The sequence below is a fragment of the Armigeres subalbatus genome, chromosome 2 (genome assembly GCF_024139115.2).
Source record: "Armigeres subalbatus isolate Guangzhou_Male chromosome 2, GZ_Asu_2, whole genome shotgun sequence".
NCBI lineage: Eukaryota > Metazoa > Arthropoda > Insecta > Diptera > Culicidae > Armigeres > Armigeres subalbatus.
In genome coordinates this window covers 232,999,564-233,017,719 of record NC_085140.1, presented here as the reverse complement: position 1 = coordinate 233,017,719, position 18,156 = coordinate 232,999,564, and the positions used below count along the sequence as shown (strand labels likewise).

Below are 18,156 nucleotides of genomic sequence, written 5' to 3'. Positions count from 1 at the left end.
GTCCTAGCCCTCAACTCGCTTTTTTTTCCATTGCATAAAATTATCAATAAAGGAAGTTGAATCGTACTGGACACATTGCAATGCCTTTTTTATGTGCAGGCTGACACAGAGCAAGGAAGAACAACTCGACATTGTTGTTCCATAAGGGCGAAAGTCGCAAACGTAAACATTGACTTTTTCTGCCGATTTCAGGAAGATTAGAGACTTCCTACGTTATTTTCCGCTTCCGTTCGGTAGAAGGCGCTCCACCTGTTCCAAGTGGTTGTTAGCTGGGAGCGATCCTAGTTATTGAGGAATTTGCAGGAGAAGGCCTTGTTTACGTTTGCAACTTTCGCCCTTATGAAACAATAGTGTCGAATAAGGGTATGCGATAACACATTTTTTCCTGACGAAACGAAACGAAACGAAATTTGAAATGCTATTGTTGGTTCGGAACGAAACGAAACGAAATTCAGATTTATTTCCGATACATCGAAACGAAACGAAATTGAGGTCCATTTGATTTTTCGAAACGAAACGAAATTTAAAAAAAATTCCGCGAATTTTTTATCAAACAGTTTTTTTTGCATTATATACATAATGCAAAAAACTAAAAAAAAAGAATACGAATTAAAATTAATTTTGTTTAATATTGTTAAAGAAAAATATTGTTACCCAAATTCCAAAGGTAGAATCTAGCTTAATTTTACAAAAGGACATAAGTATCAGATCAGTTTTGTACCTGTTTACCATTTTCAAAAGTATTCCTCTTTACCATAAACAACGTAAAAATATTCATCGCTTAATATTTCCAACAGGCCTCAGTAAAAATAAATTAAAGTAGATTTTTCAACAGATTTCATATTTATTGGATCTGTTCATCATTTTGAAAAGTATTACAGATTCAAAGTGCCACCCTTCCATTTCAATCGACATCTTGAATAAAGTCTCCACCTCCAGGCAAATTTCCAACCAAATTCATGAAGATTTATTGAATCTGTGAGACTTTCCAAACAGCTGTTGGTTGCAGTAGTACACACTTAATTTTTTTACCGGGATGTCAGAAAAATGGTCAACTTTTACCGAGATTCACACAGCCGTGCCCCAGCAAACATGTTTTTTGCCGAGATTTCTGTCAAAATTGCTGGAAATCAGCAAATAATTTGCCGAATTGCCGAATCATTTTTGCCGGAATATCAGTTATTTATTTTGCTGGCGCACGGCTATGCGGATTTTTACCGAGCTGCAGAAATAAAAACTAAGTGTGTAAACTCGACTTTTCTAAATTTTTACTGAGGTCTGATGGAAATATTAAGCGAGCATTTTTTTTTGGTTATAGTGAGTGGCATTTTTCATCCATCATTTTTTCTCGGCCTTTGAAGATAAACGAAAACCGTGACTGCTAGACGAAAACCTTTTTCGTTTAATCACTTCACCTCTCACTCACTTTTTGTGAGAACGATTAGAAAAATTCTATGGTGCACTGGTGGGAGTCGGACCTTAACAATAATAGCTGTCAGATGCTCTTACTCTAGCAACACCATTACGCTATCTGCATGTTACATTAGGTTACAAACGTCCCGGATTATGCGGGACAGTTCCGGGTTCAGCCTACTTGCCTCACATTGCCTGGCGCCCCGGAAAACGTTCTCCATTCCATGATGAATCTGTAAAGCCTGGAAATTCAAACCATTGGAAATAGAATGTAAAAAAACTATAACAGATCTGAATAATTAAGAGAATATAGGGAACTTGAACCTACTGAAGTTGAGGGTCTTGAGGGTCTACTGAAGTTATAGGATGAAGGTAATTTTGAGTATCCAAACAATTTTCGCAATATTAAAAATACACAATCAGTTTTTATTTCTGCAGCTCAGCATAAGAAAGAACAGACTTCCGTACAAAATACGGTTATTTGCTGATTTCCAATAAACTATTTGCTGTGTTTTAGCAATAAAAAAAGGCATAGGTACGTGTTTGCTGAAAGCTAGGACATGATGTGACAATCCAATCGTGTCTGCCTTGTTACTATTCAGTCGGTAGCTCTGATACACGCTAAAAATGAACTACTCAAAATTGAGTCGAATCCGACTCATTTTCATTAAAAACGGGACAACTCAAAATTTGAGTAAAAGATACTACTTCAATAAAATGATGATTGCACTTAAACTAGGAGTCTGTTTGTCGTAAAATGCACTTAGATAGATAGATAAACTTGATTCGCATCTGTCGTATTTAAAATTGATGGAAGGCCAAGCTTAACTTTCGCGAAATCATCATTTTATTGATGTAGTATCTTTTACTCAAATTTTGAGTTGTCCCGTTTTTAATGAAAATGAGTCGGATTCGACTCAATTTTGAGTAGTTCATTTTTAGCGTGTAAGGTCGCCAGTGTAACCAAATTAATTTGGTACAGAACCTTCCATACAATATGTTTCAAAAATCGATGTTTATCTTCCTCGATAGAAACTATCTAAACTCGATAGAAATATTCATTATTTATGTAAGAGAACCGAAAGTTACAAGCACAAAAGATTTCACTTTGAAAAAATTTAACTGCTAGATGAAAAAAATGAATATAATGCTTAAAATCAACAGTTATAAATCTTTTCAGCCCTTGAGAACAATGTATAAGCCTTTAGCTTCTTCTTCTTCTTCTTCTTCTTATTGGCATTACATCCCCACACACTGGGACAGAGCCGCCTCGCAGCTTGGTGTTCATTAAGCACTTCCACAGTTATTAACTGCGAGGTTTCTAAGCCAAGTTACCATTTTCGCATTTGTATATCATGAGGCTAAACACGATGATACTTTTATGCCCAGGGAAGACGAGACAATTTCCAATCCGAAAACTGCCTAGACCGGCACCGGGAATCGAACCCAGCCACCCCTCACCATGGTCTTGCTTTGTAGCCGCGCGTCTTACCGCACGGCTAAGGAGGCCGTGCGGCAAGATAGCCTTTAGCTATTAAATGTAAACTAATTTTATGCCATCAAACTAGAACGCAGACATTTACGTTTATTGCTAAATATTGGGGAGAGTGCTAGTAATGGACCCCGTGCGTATAATGGACCCCCTGAACAAAAACCAAAAGTTAACGCTAGAATCAACGATTTCCTGCAAATTTCCATTGGATAAAGTTGCTTCACATATCATGGTAGTTGTTTTTGGCGTGCCAATGAAATAAGTCTCAAAATGGTGTTTGTAAGAGTTTTTTTTTTCATCAAATTTTCACGGTAGGTAATCATCCAATCTATATACATAAAAATGAATTTCTGTCTGTCTGAACCTTATAGATTTCGAAACTACTGAACGGATCGGCGTTAAAATTTGTATGCAGAGGTTTTTGGGGCCAGGGAAGGTTCCTAAGATGGTTCGAGATCCCTCCCTCCTTTAGAAAGGGGGGCTCCCATACAAATGAAACATCAATTTCTTCATAACTCAAGAATTATTCAGAAAATAAATCAATTTTAGGCGAAACGAAGTTCGTCGGGTCTGCTAGTGTTGAATAAGCATAATGATTATAAAAAATCGATGAAAGACCCGGTAAATTTTCGTATTTTTGTCGCTTGAAATTGCTCCGCATTTTCAACCCATCGGGGCAAATAGAAATTCGTGGTGCGGGGCAAGTTGATACAACGGTTCAAAACGTCACCCTCGCAACTTAAAATGAATTTTTTTTCCAGAATTCACGTTGGTCCGTAAATACATTCGGATAATATAAATTAATAAGAAGGTCCAAGCTTCTGAAAAAAAATTAATAAATATTCGCCCATCCCGTCATGAATGCAACCCACCTGCAATTTCCACTCAAGAATAGAATTAAAAGGGGTCATGTTCAAACTGCATGGTCTTGTTTTGGGATTCTTAATCTACTTTTCCTCGTAGTGAGCACTGGCTTTCAAAAAAAATAAAACAGAGCATGTAACCATTTTGTTAACTCCACCTTTCACGTCCCTAGTCCCCTATTTCTTCAATCGAGCGGTTTGTGAGAGATATGCTGCCGGAGAAGAGCCAGCCAAAAAAAAGAGGTATGCTGGTTAAGTAAAACACAAAACAAATTGATCAAGCGCAAAATTCAAGTGAACCAAATAATTAATTATCTTGAAAAGTAATGCGAGTAAATATCAAGATGGACAATACAAGAAAGATTTGATTTTCAAAATTCTGGAACAAAGACTACTATTTTATCACTTTTCCTTAACAGGAGACAATTTTGAGCTAACGTCTGAAAGATATTCAAAATCATCAGAAGTTTACATCAACATTCACATGGGACTCTAATGAGTGTCCTGGCAGTACAGTCACCATACCAACCTTGTGCATCTTGAGTTTCACTGAGTACTATATTTTGTTTTTGATACGGCAAAATTGGCTAATGTCTGTATATAGCGTAGTGTTTCAACTTGCCCCGATACGTGGGGAAGTTGAAACAATGCATATAAAAATATAATTTTAGTATACTAACTATTTATAAGAAAGTTTGGTAAGGTTGCTAATTTTTTATGTATAATCTTTGCCCCGAACTAGCAAATGCCGCAAACGAACTCAAAATTTATCAAAGAATGATTTTTTTATAGCACTACAAAGTTCAACTTTGATAAAACCTTTTCAACTTGCCCCAACTTGCGATGTACCTTATAAAATTTTAAATAGAGTTTGAATGGCTTTATTCAGCGGCGCATTTTTTTACGATAGGAAAATTTGAAATATTAAAAATTCATTTCGAAATTCCGCGAAATTCCGTTTAATTTCGTTAAAAGCATGATTTTTCCGTCGAAGTTTTTGAAATTAATCGATACCAAACGAAATCAGAAAATCAGATTTCGCCATATTAAAATTCCGCGAAATTCCGCGGAATCTCGTTTCGAATGCCCTAAAACGAAATTTTTCGAAACACCGCATATGCTTAGTGTCGAACTGTTTTCTGCTGTTGTTTGTCGTCTGTTTTTTTAGGTTTGTGCTCCTGAAAGTGCCATTTTGTTTTTAAATGGTATTCTAACGCTATTCACCTTCAAAGACAATGCAATTAAAAATTCAGTATAGATTACACATTCACACCGGCGGAGTCACTATTTACTCGTTTTTGAACCAATTGACCAAAAAGTGTTTAATTTTTTTGTTTCGTGTTTCTCGATTTTCTTGACAGTACAATCTATCGAGGGTCCAACGTTGAGCATACCAAAGGTCAATCGGTTGCACATGGGAGCGTACCTCTGCATAGCTTCGAATGGAGTGCCGCCGTCTGTCAGTAAACGAGTTATGCTGATTGTGCACTGTAAGAAAGATTGATTTGTATACAAAATTCGACAAATAACAAATTATCTCGTTCGTTGGCAGTTGCTCCGATGATATCGGTTCCAAATCAGCTCGTTGGTGCAGTAGAAGGACAGCGGATGACCCTTGAGTGTCATTCCGAAGCGTATCCTAAGTCCATCAACTACTGGACGCGCGAAAAAGGAGACATTGTTCCACAAGGTATGTATTTACGCTTGGAAATGATCATCGAAATCATGAGTTTACCATTCACTATTACTATTTCCTATTTCCTTATTTATTGACGTTGAATTGACAGTAGGTGAAACTGTGGTATTTTCGGCAATTTTTCCAGAGTTTTCACCACAGCGCAAGTACTTTGGATGGCAAACTATCAATCCAACAGTAAATCGATTTAAAATACTGCTAAAACTTCAAAAGGTCGTTTTGCCCCGGGAGTGCATATCACCCCAGGTTTACGCTACCCCATTTTGGAACGTACACACGGTCAAGCAGTTTGACCAACATTGAGTCCACCTCTCGTTTGTTCAATCATGCATCAAGTTTTACCAACAGCGGCACGAATAATCAATTTATTCGACCAACAATATCACACACGAACGACCGAAGCGCCAACTTGATCACCAACCATCAAACAGTATATGGGAGTTTGTGCAATTTCACTACAAATGCTCAAACATGTTCGGCGAACCTTGACTCCGCCCCCGCCAATTCAAACCAAAATCAAACCGTTTTAATTTTTTCCAACAGAGCCGCCAAATGTCAAATTGTTCGAACAACTTCACACACGTTTAAACAAAGCAGCAACCGAAGCATTTTCTTGGGGGCAGAGTCAATGTTCGTCAAACTGCTTGACTGGTGCATTATGGAACGTACACACGGTCAAGCAGTTTGACCAACATTGACTCCACCTCTCGTTTATTCCAACATCCATCAAGTTTCACCAACAGCGGCACGAACAATCAATTTATTCGACCAACTATATCACACACGTACGACCGAAGCACCAACTTGAGCACCAACCATTAAAAAATATATGGGGGTTTGTGCAACTTCACTACAAATGCTCAAACATGTTCAGCGAACCTTGACTCCACCCCCGTCAACTCAAACCAAAATCAAACCGTTTCAATTTTTTCCAACCGAGCCGCCAACTGTGCGTAGATCGCGCCCTTTTAAAATCATATGGGAACAAAATAAATGGACAAGATTCCCGATGTGTGAGGCTACTTTTAGTGTTATTTAAATTCATTTCGATCAAAAAGTATGGGGAATTGATTAGATTTTACATTTAAGCACATGCGCCAACCATATTCATGGAAACAATTAATGTTTACATTTTATTAATGTAATAATATTACATTATATTAATGTTCTTTTCTTGCTGAGATTCTTGTTATTCTTAAATATTCCTAGATTTTCCCTCACTTATATTCATGAAAAAGGGTTTTAGCACGAAAAATCTATAATCCTACCCTATTAGCATCTCGAGGAAGTTATAGATGGAAGTTATAGATGGAAGCGGAGACAGCAGACCCGCCTTTTTCAGGAGAAGAAACGCCGCCTGGAAGAAGCGGAGTGCGAGGAGATGGAACAGCTGTGCCGTTCTCAAGATACACGCAAGTTCTATCAAAAGCTCAACGCATCCCGCAAAGGCTTCGTGCCGTGTACATTAATTTACCGAACAGTTCAGCAGTTGAGATTTCGGCAAAATTTACCGAATACTTTAAAATGAGCTAAGTGTGTAGAAGGTTATGGTGCTGAATGATTCACTCTAAAAATTGTCTCTAACTTTTTACACGGTAAATGATAACTAAGACCATAAATTTTGAAATTTCCATAGCTCTTGAGTTTTCTCACAAGGTTTTTTGACATGTCCCGTTTTGCAAGTGCGTTTGTCCCGTTTTGTCACTAAAATGATCTGGTCAGCCTACCCAGTGGACCGGTGAAGAATTTTTCGATCACGAAAAGTTTTCTTCTTACCGAGACGGGAATCGAACCCACGCTCCATAATCCATGCGTCTAGACAATTGACGTCGCTAACCGCACGGCCACGAACCCCACAGTTAGGTTAGAAGGTTATTTTTTTTAACCTACCATGATGAAAGGCATATAAAAAGCTTTCATAATATAGAACATCAACCTAGTGAAGTTCTCAATCTGAAGTTCAATCAATATACTCAAAAAGTCCAAGCATTAGTTCAAAAAAATAACCCAACTTTAAGTTCTTTAAATTTAATTTAGGTTTTCACAATATTAACTAAAAGCAAAACATATATTAGAATAGCGGCGGAGGCCTTCCACATTCAACTAATCGAGGACGTCATGACAGTCAACATGCATTGCAAATGTGGGGGTGTCGATTCTGAATAAACACATAAACAACACGGAGTCAAGACGGATGACATCACAAGCTCTTTAAGAGAAATCGATTTGAATGTAGCAAATAGGAAGTTTATATACAAAACACACTGTAGTAGTGAATGATTGATCGCGTACATGTACTTTAATAGAATTTAATGTGTTTTTATAATAAACTTAATTTGAATAATAAAGCTTTAAAAAAACTTAATTTGACATTTTTGTAAATAACAGATCTGATAATGAGTGAAAGGCAGTAGGCAGTAATGACATGTTGGTAATAGAAACTCCGTTCTCACCGAAAAATATCAACCAATCTTCTAAATTATAAACATAAAATGTTTTGTGTTCCTATCCGCATAACTCTAAACGGCTTGTTGGATTTTATTCATTCCTCAAGCAGTGTTATAATATTTCCGGGGTTTATTTTTCTATTTTTTTTATTCCTTTATTTATTAGTTAGGCACTCTGTGTTACTTGACCGCTACTGTGCCGAGATCTACTGTGGTATTCTGCTCTACAGAATCCACACAGAATCTATTTTTAGATTTCCATTACCATTATTATTACCGTTGCCAGTCCATCTCATCGTGAGTCCATTGTGTCCGTTTGTCCATGTCGTGTATTCAATGATCGTTGCATTGTTCGGTTGCCATTAATCTGGGTAACGTTGGAGGAATGCCTCCGAGAAGAACAAGTTGTCAGTCGTCGTAAGAAAATCGTAAGAAACTAATATTACGGTTCGTATAGAAATTTCGCATGGGCAGATCACAGCGCGCATTTTTACCTGAGGGATTTCCAAGACATTACCTCTGCACACTTAACCACCCTTTGCGTTTGAGCTGGTAAAAAGTTGAGACAGTTCTGAATTATCAAAAAATTGTGGAAACAATATGAGGTCAGGTCTTAACAATAGTATGCATAAAATGTATCACCCGCAATCCGCTTGTCCGTTAACCTCATATCAGAGCCACCTAAATTTCCTTTGATTTCTTCTTGTTAATTTTGACGTAGGAATACGTCCTTCGAGAAGAGAAGGGGTCATTCTGCTGATTCAAATTATTTGAGTCCGTTACGAAAAATGGTCAGATCTTCCAACTGAATTCGGAGTTGTTGATGTCGCTCGTTCGATGAACTCTTTAACATTTTGCTCAACTATTAAAACAATAAATCAAAAACGCTTGACTATTGTAAAATGAAACTTCGCCAAGCACTGTACAAAATTGGTATACCAACCAATTCCGTATGAGCCTCGCAAGCACGGGCATCAAAATCGTGCAACTTACGGGCTGGGCTCTAACACTCAGTTCAAGTTATTAGAAAGGCGAATTGTGAAAAGAAAATCGATCCTTTCTGGACCAATATTTTATGAGAAGAAAGGGTTGATTGCAAAATTGACAAAAGCGGCGATACTGAAAATGTATTCTAAATGGTGGCGTCTTAACAAAAAATCAAAAAATCATCGGACAGCAGCAATAGTCAAGAGAAATTTTTACGCCAGGTTTGGATGAACACTTGGTTCCTGTTAGTGATTTGATAGGTTCATTATGCATTGTAAATCTGTTATTTTCAGAACCACCATTTTACACAAGAGAAGGTACACTCCGAAAAATATTTATATAAGATAAATGTGTCGCCGTTATAAATTTTTGCAATTTCTCCACCCTAATATAATCGATATAGAACCACACATAAATTAAATAATTGCTAATTCGATACCACACATAAAGTTTATTTGGATATATATTTTATTAGTAGTTAGCGTGGAGAATGATTATGTGTCCGCTGATATACATAATAAGTTAAATCTATGGATTTTTGCCAATAAATATTTGTGGATTTTTAGTAGTGTAGAACTAAAACAAATGTCTTTGTAACTCTTTAGATGGCATAGCTTTTTTTCCTCCGTGGCTTCCGCTTCGGTCACCCTTGACAATGTTTTTCGGAGCTGCTTTTCCACCGTCGGCTTTCAGTACCATGATGTTTTTTCTGTGTTGAACTTAATCCTGGAAAACACATAAACAAAGTTAAAAAAAAATACCATGATGTTTGGTTATTCGGTGCTTTATTTCGGTCGCTATGCCGATCGGTTGCGAAAACCGAACCTCGGCTTGTCAGTTTCCTTTTGCAACAGAGACCGAGGTCCCGCCCCTTCTGCGGTCGGTGCCATTGGCGTCCGCTGGCTCCCCTTTTTATTCGTACGATGCCGATGCTCTAGGGCAAACTCAAGTGAAACTATCTCACAATATTCTAACTTTGATTTTGCTTCTGTTAGTAGTTGGGAATGCGGATTATTGAAAAAGCGGTCTTCTTATGACCACCCTCAAAATTAAAAAAGTAAGAAGAAAGAGAATTTATGACGTCTAGTCAAAAAAAAACACAATTTCATTATCTAATTATAATTCATACAGAAAAGCCCCATTTAAACCTTTGTTGAGTGCAGTTCAATCGCAATGGTAGCATCGATAGCGTTCACAGCAGCTTAGGATCAGCGTCAGTAAAACATATTCACAATTTAAAAAAATGATTAATTTACACTTTACGTAATCCTACGTCCAATTGGCAGTCGTATATCGGATACAACCTTCAACAACCTTGTTGAAAGTTTTGTAATTGTTTATTGCTAATATTGATTTATTTATGGAAATTTTACAATGAATCATTTCATTATAAAAAAATCTTCTTTTGTAATTTCAATTTTTTTTTTGTTTTGTGGAAAATTCTTTACTGTTTTTGAAAATTTTGTCTTATTAATGGAAATTTTATATTTATTTGTCTACGAGATGAACCGGTCTAGGACCAAAAGCCTCGTAAATAAAGATAATTCAATTATTTATTTGTTGCTTGTATCCTGATTTCTTTATTGGCAATTTCTTAACTTTTTATGGAAAATCTTCAATTCTTTATGGAAGTTTTATTTTGCTTACTTTCTGCAACCCATACTCTCTACGATTATTGTGCTTCAGTCTAGTACGGTCAGTTTTGGAAACAATTGCCGCGGTATGGGGTCCTTGCCGCCGAGTTTGGATCGCCAGGATCCTTACATTCTATCCAAATTTATAAGATACGTTCCATACGAGTCCATCAGAGCCATGTGCAGGATTTTGCACGCCGGGAAATAAGGAGGTGAACATTATTTTCAACTAGAAAATGGTATTTTAGCAACAAAGTGTCTTCAGAAAAGTCATAGCATTGTATAAGCTTTATTTCGATGTTTGTTGCAATAGAGTGGTCCCACTACATTTTGAGATACAATTTTTAACTTCTGTATTTTAAATTTTAGCATTATACGATGATCTAGAAAGATGTCTCTTCTTAATTTTGATGAACTTTGCCGAAGAAATCATTGTTATATGCAGTCAGTATCATTTGTTATGATAATTTCAAATAATAATGTTAGGATGATCCTAAAAATCAAATTTCTGATTATAACTTTTTAGTTTTAATTCTTATCAAAAATATTCCAAATGCCTATATTTTTGAATGGGACTTCTCCTTGGGTTATATAGTGGAAGGTCAAGGATTGCTCTGCGTATGTTGGTACTGTGGGATTTGAGGTAAGAAGCAATTGGCCAAAACTAAATTTATTTGAAAAAAAAAATTGTTCTTCAAAGTTGATCGTAATAGTAAGGCCATCATCATTGTGCTATCAAAGAATACACTGGCCCAACATATAACTTTCTTTTTCTATTTTTTAGGTTACTGACATGCAATGCCCTACAAAGATGTAGTGCAGCTTATTCAAATAAATTTTGCTTAAAAAACTTTTTTTGTAGCTTTTAAGTTGGCTGATTTAGGCAATTTTACCCACTTGAAGGTGACATTCGTGAAAAAACGAAAATACAATGAGCAGATCAAAATTATTGTTTTCTGAGGGACACCATAGTAAGTAGAATTGCTCTAAATCAGTGAACTTAGGAGCTACTGAAAAAGTTGATATAGTAAAGTTGTTTGGAATAATAAATAAAATAAACAATAATATTTTTCTTCACATTTTTATAAAATGGGTCTCCCTATTTTTCGATAACTCTATAACAAGGGCTCAAGCAGAGGCGCCGTCACGTTCCGAGACGTGGGTAGGACAAAAAAATGTATTATCAAATATATAGAATACTTTTATAGAGTTTTAGGGATTTTCCGGAGATCCTCTAGGATTTCAAGAGATTTTACGGACATCCTCAGATAAGTTATAAAACTCCCTATGGCTATTAAAACAATCATTGCATTTCCAGAGTTCAAAGAACATTTACAAGATGTATGTCTTACGAATTTCCAGAATTGATCATAGTTTTCTGTAAATTTAAAAAAAATATAAATTATAAGAAAAAAATTTAAGAAAAATTATAAGAAATTATAAACTTCTAGGAATTCGAACCTCTAGAAATCTTTAGAAACATCGCTTCGATCTACCAGTAACGCTTATGATCGACAAAGAATCTGTCAGGGTGTTCAGTACTAGTAGTTGAACACTACAGTACAGTAGGACTAAGGGGTTTTCAGAAATTTCTAGAATAATGTTACTCCGTATTTTAGACTTCTTTCTTTCTAGCTTCTAAGATTTCATGCAAACGTAGGAATATTTGTGATTCCTACAAATTCAAATATACTAAGAAGCTTTTGCAGTTCTTTTTCTAATTGGTTTGCTACCACACATCCGGATGTGCTACAGTCATCATAAACTACTTCATTTTGGCATATTTCTTGTTCTCTCATATCCTTGTTTAGTTTCTAAATTATTCTCAACTACAGCATCTGGCTTATAGACATGAGGTCTGACAAATAGTACATCACATAAATATTACATCACTTTTTAAGTAAATCCTCGATGAAAGTGTGAATTTATAATTTATCTACCCTACATAATTGACGGAATGTCCTTTGCAGACGTCTTCTCGATTCCTACAATAACTACACCAGGGAATCATTTTTTTTGGAATGCGCATGCGAAACAAGTGACAAAAGAGAACCAAGCACAAAGCTTTGTTTTTGTCGGAGATAATAATGACAAAGATTCTAAAATTTTTGTTAGCAACAAAAAAGAAAACAACCTTGTTTTGCCTTTCTCGTATACTAAGTATACGTAAAGGCTATATGTTCACTCCAAAAACAAACTTTTTATAGAAGGCTCGGAGACCCATAGTGTTATATACCAATCGACTCAGCTCGACGAATTGAGGTGATGTCTGTGTGTGTGTGCGTGTGTGTGTGTGTGTATGTGTGTGTGTATGTGCGCACCAAAAGAGCAAAAAGTTTAGCTCACTTTTTTTGCACTTACCCTCAACCAATTTACTCGCAACAGGTTGCATTCGACGCAGTATACTGCCCCATTGTTTCCTATTGAAAATTGGCCGATTCGGACTATGGGCTTAGAAGTTATGGCCAAAATACTTTTCCTCATAAAAAAGCGCGTAAAAAAGCAGGCTGCGTTCGACGCAGTATCTTGCTCCATTGTTTCCTATTGAAAATTGGACGGATCGGACAATGGGCTTGGTAGTTATGGCCAAAATACTTTTCTCTTAAAAAAGCGCGTGAAAAAGTCTAGCTCATTTTTAATGCACTTACCCTAAACGGATTCCCTCACAACAGGCTGCATTCGACGCAGTATACTGCCCCATTGTTTCCTATTGAAAATTGGACGGATCGGACAATGGGCTTGGTAGTTATGGCCAAAATACCTTTTCTCAGAAAAAAGCGCGTAAAAAAATCTAGCTCACTTTTAATGCACTTACCCTGAACCGATTTCCTCGCAACAAGTTGCATTCGACGCAGAATCTTGTCTCATTATTTCCTATTGAAAATTGGCACAAACGGACGATGGGCTTAGAAATAATGCCCAAAATACTATTTTTTTACCGCACGAGAAAGGCATCATCACCGCTAGGTGGATTAATCTGGGTTTTATCCCGTTATTTTGCATTTTTTTAGAGCAAATTTCGGTTTTATGCTATCATAGTTTCTGCTTTTATGGAAATATTCGAGAATCGATCAATGATTACAAAATTAGCATCGTATTTTGAGAAATATCAGAGCATGCAAGGCAAATGATTCTTGTCATATTGTGTTCGGGTTCTGATAAAGGTTTGTCGCTAGGTGCGTTTGTCAGTAACAAACTCTGCTGATGACAAAGAGTATACCCAACAAACAATTAAAGTTGAATAAGCTAGTTTTTTAGCTGAACAAGCGAAATTGTGGCGAAATAAGTTCTTTATCAGCCTCCAATGCTTGTTGGGTATTGTTTAGCGTTGCTCGAATATTGATTCCCTGAACTACACACTAACATCCATCTCCTTGCCTGACTGAGTCTATATTTGAGTACTGCTGAAACGTGTACATCCAGAATAAGTGGTAAATCCCAACCTTTATTCAGTATGATCGTAGCGCAATTTACAGCAATTCTGATCAGTCAACCATTGACAAGTACGGTCAGGCTAAGCAATATCCTTGTTTAGATGTTCAACGTTTGTCCAATTCGCCTATCGGTCTGTCTATTCTTAGTAATTAGAAATCTCTGAGCCTCCCTGAACTAGCAGAAATAATAACGTAGTTCCACCAAATTTTCTACAATTTTATGGAAGAGTAAAAACTATTAGAAACTTCAAGACATACATCATTGACCACTTTTTGGAATAGAAAAAATCAGAATAGATTTCTCTTTACAATCCCGAAAACCTCCACGATTATCAGTTAACCCTCTGATAAATTTTCAAACTCTGATTAACTTTGAAACGTCTAAACGATATATTTTTTTTTATCTAGAAATTGAAACAGTATTAGATTTTTCAATTATCCATATTGTATGTTCTTACAATAATCATGGGTAGGACAATGCTTCGACTGTCCTACCCAGGCATTTTCATGCGTAGGACACATGTCCTACTTGTCCCACCCACTCCCGGCGCCACTGGGCTCAAGTATCCAGAACAACTTTGTACAGCATTTTTTTTTCTAAAAAGTATAGTTGTGACCAGTGGTGCAATTTATCAACAATGCCTGCTGAGTGTGATTCTTTTGTTTTGTATTTTTCTCTGCTCCTCTTCGCCTGTGATGGTGTCTTTCAGTCAGTAAGACAAAGCAGGAGTAGATTAGCTTACTCGGTTTGCCTACAGCGGGCTGAAGCTGGTGATCACTTGGCACAAATTTCCTGTCATTGTCTTTCAAGTGATAGTATTCACCCATGCATTTATATAGGGCCGTCGCATTCACGCAGCAGCGAGTGAACTGAATGGACTGTCACTGCGGGCTGCGTGTGCAATGAGAAGAGAGGTCTTTTGTTTACTCTTTCTTTGATTGTTGCTGCTAACCATTTTCAGTTTTCACTGTTAGGAAGTGAGTGTGAAGAGGATATGGTATCAATTTCAACAAATTTCAGTCACTGAGATTGAGAATTCGCACCACTGGTTGTGACAGAAAATGCATCTTTCTCGTATTTATTTTTTATTTTTATTTTTTATGGATGTCACCTTCTGAACACTTTTGGGGCTTTTCAAGACGTGTGCTTTTCCATAGGAATATCGTCTGTATCTTTTTCCGTTGTCGAGTTATATCAATTTATTTGAATATGACATTAGTAAATTGGTAAAACATATCTTTGACAGAGAAGCAATTATAACTTTTGATCGGTAGAAGACCTTGAGCATATTTACATATCATAAGTTGCATTTTGTTGAGATCTAAAAATCATCCAGAGACAACTTTTCAGAAAAATCGAAAATAAAAAAAGAAGAACAAAAATACTGTTTTTTTCAGGAACACCCTAATTGAAGTAGGTAAAATTGCTTTAAATCATCTATCTTAAGGGCCACAAAAAATTTTTTTTTAGCAAAATCTATTGGAATAAGCTGCGCTACATACAACTTTGTAGAGCATTTAACATGTATTCCGCAAAATTAAATTAAAAAACACCCTATTCTTTGATAGTATGTACTATGATGATGACCTTACTATTCCGTTGATTTGTAGATTTTTTTTTCTAAAAAATATAGTTTTGGCGTAAAATGCATCTTTTCGCGTAATACTGTATCCAGGACCAATGATTTTTTCAACACAGTGCCTCAAAATTAATTAAGGAACAACTTTCTAGATAATACAATGCTAAAATTGAAAAAATAGAAGCTAAAAGTTGTATTGTGGCCACGCTATTGTAACAAACGACAAAATAAAGCTTACACCCAGTTCTTTTTTGACACGGTGGGTTTTAGTCGATTAATACTTTCAGCGTTAATGAAACTATGAGTAAATCCCACGAAAAAAAAGCTTGCTGGTGCATGAGCTTTTGTTTTTCTCTGGAATCGACGGAATGCATGGCAGACAAAAATGTCTATCATTTCCATTTCTGGTCTGCAATCCTCAATAGTAACAGTTAATCAGGAATCGAAGCGATCCGTTTGCTAGCAAAGCTTGAACTAAGACCCACCCGTCCCGAATAATCCTCAAGAACGTAAGTTTTCCACGTCAGCCATGAGCATCGGCTGGGTACTCGTATTTAAAAGCAGCAGACTTTCCCCGAGAAAACACACATCATCGCTATGATTATAGCTTTAACTCGATAACTGGTAATTCCCAGATGAACTGGAGAAACAAGCCGCATTTTATATAGTCGAAAAAAGGATTGTCTCTCGATGTTATAACAAATATCGCTTTACCGTACTCGTGAAACATCTATTGAATTTTGTTTATGCTGAACCATTACGGAAATGCTTTCATCTGCTCAGGTGGTATGCTGATTTTAAAACTTTTACACGTCTTCCTGTTGGAAATCATCTCCAATTTGCATTATCAAATAAATGGAGGTAAGGGAATCTTCTTTTCACAACCCTATATCTAGCCAATGTAAGCAATCTCATTTGTTCCGTTCGCTTTCTGGCGTCTCCGAGGAAAACACAGTAACATCATAATTTTCTCATATCACGTTTTGCTGATTAGATCGGCGTTACGTGACACCGAAGGAAAATAGGAAGTGAGGAGCTTGACAAAATGATTCGGAATGAAAGCAAACAAACACCTCATCCATACAAACCCGAACACATTCAGTCACCTCAACACCCAGCCAAGGGGACTTTCACTTTTGGGATTCCTCCGAAATCTAAATGAATCGGAATTGAGCCAACATGGGACCATCGGGATGGAGGGAAAAGTAGTATAATAGGGTTGGACTGATTTCAAAAGTTCAAGTTCAGATGTTAAGTATTCGTTTCCACCTTGCGAAAGATCGCTTCCAAGATTGTTGGATACAGCAAAGTGTGACCCGTGTGTTAAGGATTGTTCGCGACAAAATCTGAACGCACGGTGTATGAAATTGTAGCGCTGATAATGGTGAAAACTGTAGTTGCTAAGTATGGCATGAATGTGAACTTAAAACTCCTATAAAAAAACACACACACACATGAATAAAATTTTTCTATGGATCACGAATGGTCTTCTTCTTCTTCGATGGAACTGGAACTTGGCCTGCTTTTTAACTTTTTAACATTGCACGAGTATGTATCTTGTGTAGCAAGTACAATGGATACACTATGCCCAGGGTGTCGAGAATGTTTCCAACCCGAAAACATCCTAGACCGAACCAAGAGTCGAACTCGCCATCTCCGGATTGGCAATCCTACGCCTTTGCTTGCAAGGGTACTGGAAACCCCCTCAAGAATGGTCGATTGGATTTAATCAAACACTTTTATTCTGCAAATTTTAATGAATCTAGCATTTTAATCTGCTACAAATAATATTCGAAATTAAAGAACAATTTTTGGTTTGCTAGTGAGCAAAAATGAAATCATTTCGCACTTAAAATTCAACCACTATCTTGAATTGCAAACGATTCTGCTAAGCTTTTATACGAGGACACTATTATTGAAATTTGATAATATGCGCAACAGTATTCTATGCAGATTTTGTCTCTAACAAGCATCACGATAATATAAGAGAGGGTTATCATCTTTCTCACCCTTTTTCTCCAGCAAACACATGTATCAACATGGCACCAATGAGGGGAGAAAACGTGTTACATTGGCTGTTTTGTGCAATGTTTTCCCTCAAATATGATAGCACCTTCAGGAAGGCGGGGGTTCGTTGAACAAAAAGTTGACGAAGAAGGTGTAAAGGCCATATCGTAAGATGAAAACTGCATGCTCATGACAAACTTTAGGGATTTGTTATAGTTTTACAACTTTGTATTTGAGAGCTTTGAAATTTGTACCACTAAGGTATCGGGATTTAAACACGATTTTTTTTTCGCTAGAGATGAGCTCATATTTATTGTTTGATGGAAAATTAAACAGCGCGTACATAAAACACTGTGTTTTATTAAGCTAAATTCACATATAGTAGGACATGCCACTGTGTATTTGTAAACTTTTAACTCGACATTTTGCCAAAACTGCCCATGGTTTCATAGTTCACGTATCAATCAATTATTCAGAATTTCAGCACTACGCATTAACCGGGGGAATTCAACCGCTGTAACATCGATAAGTTGCATGATGCAAACCACATTTTATTATTTACGGGTTGAATTTTTTTTTTTAATTATTTATTAAAGTGTTTTT

General features: G+C 36.6%; 1 protein-coding gene across 6 annotated transcripts in view; it reads left to right on the top strand.

The window, feature by feature from the left end:
- The window catches only part of LOC134211888 (opioid-binding protein/cell adhesion molecule homolog), a 166,577-nt gene that overhangs the window by 115,779 nt on the left and 32,642 nt on the right, over positions 1–18,156 (top strand). For all 6 annotated transcript variants that reach the window (XM_062689254.1, XM_062689255.1, XM_062689250.1 and 3 more), the window contains exons 6-7: positions 5,130–5,258; positions 5,321–5,458. In XM_062689254.1, the coding sequence (XP_062545238.1) occupies positions 5,130–5,258; positions 5,321–5,458 (267 nt within the window). The remainder of the gene's footprint in view (positions 1–5,129; positions 5,259–5,320; positions 5,459–18,156) is intronic.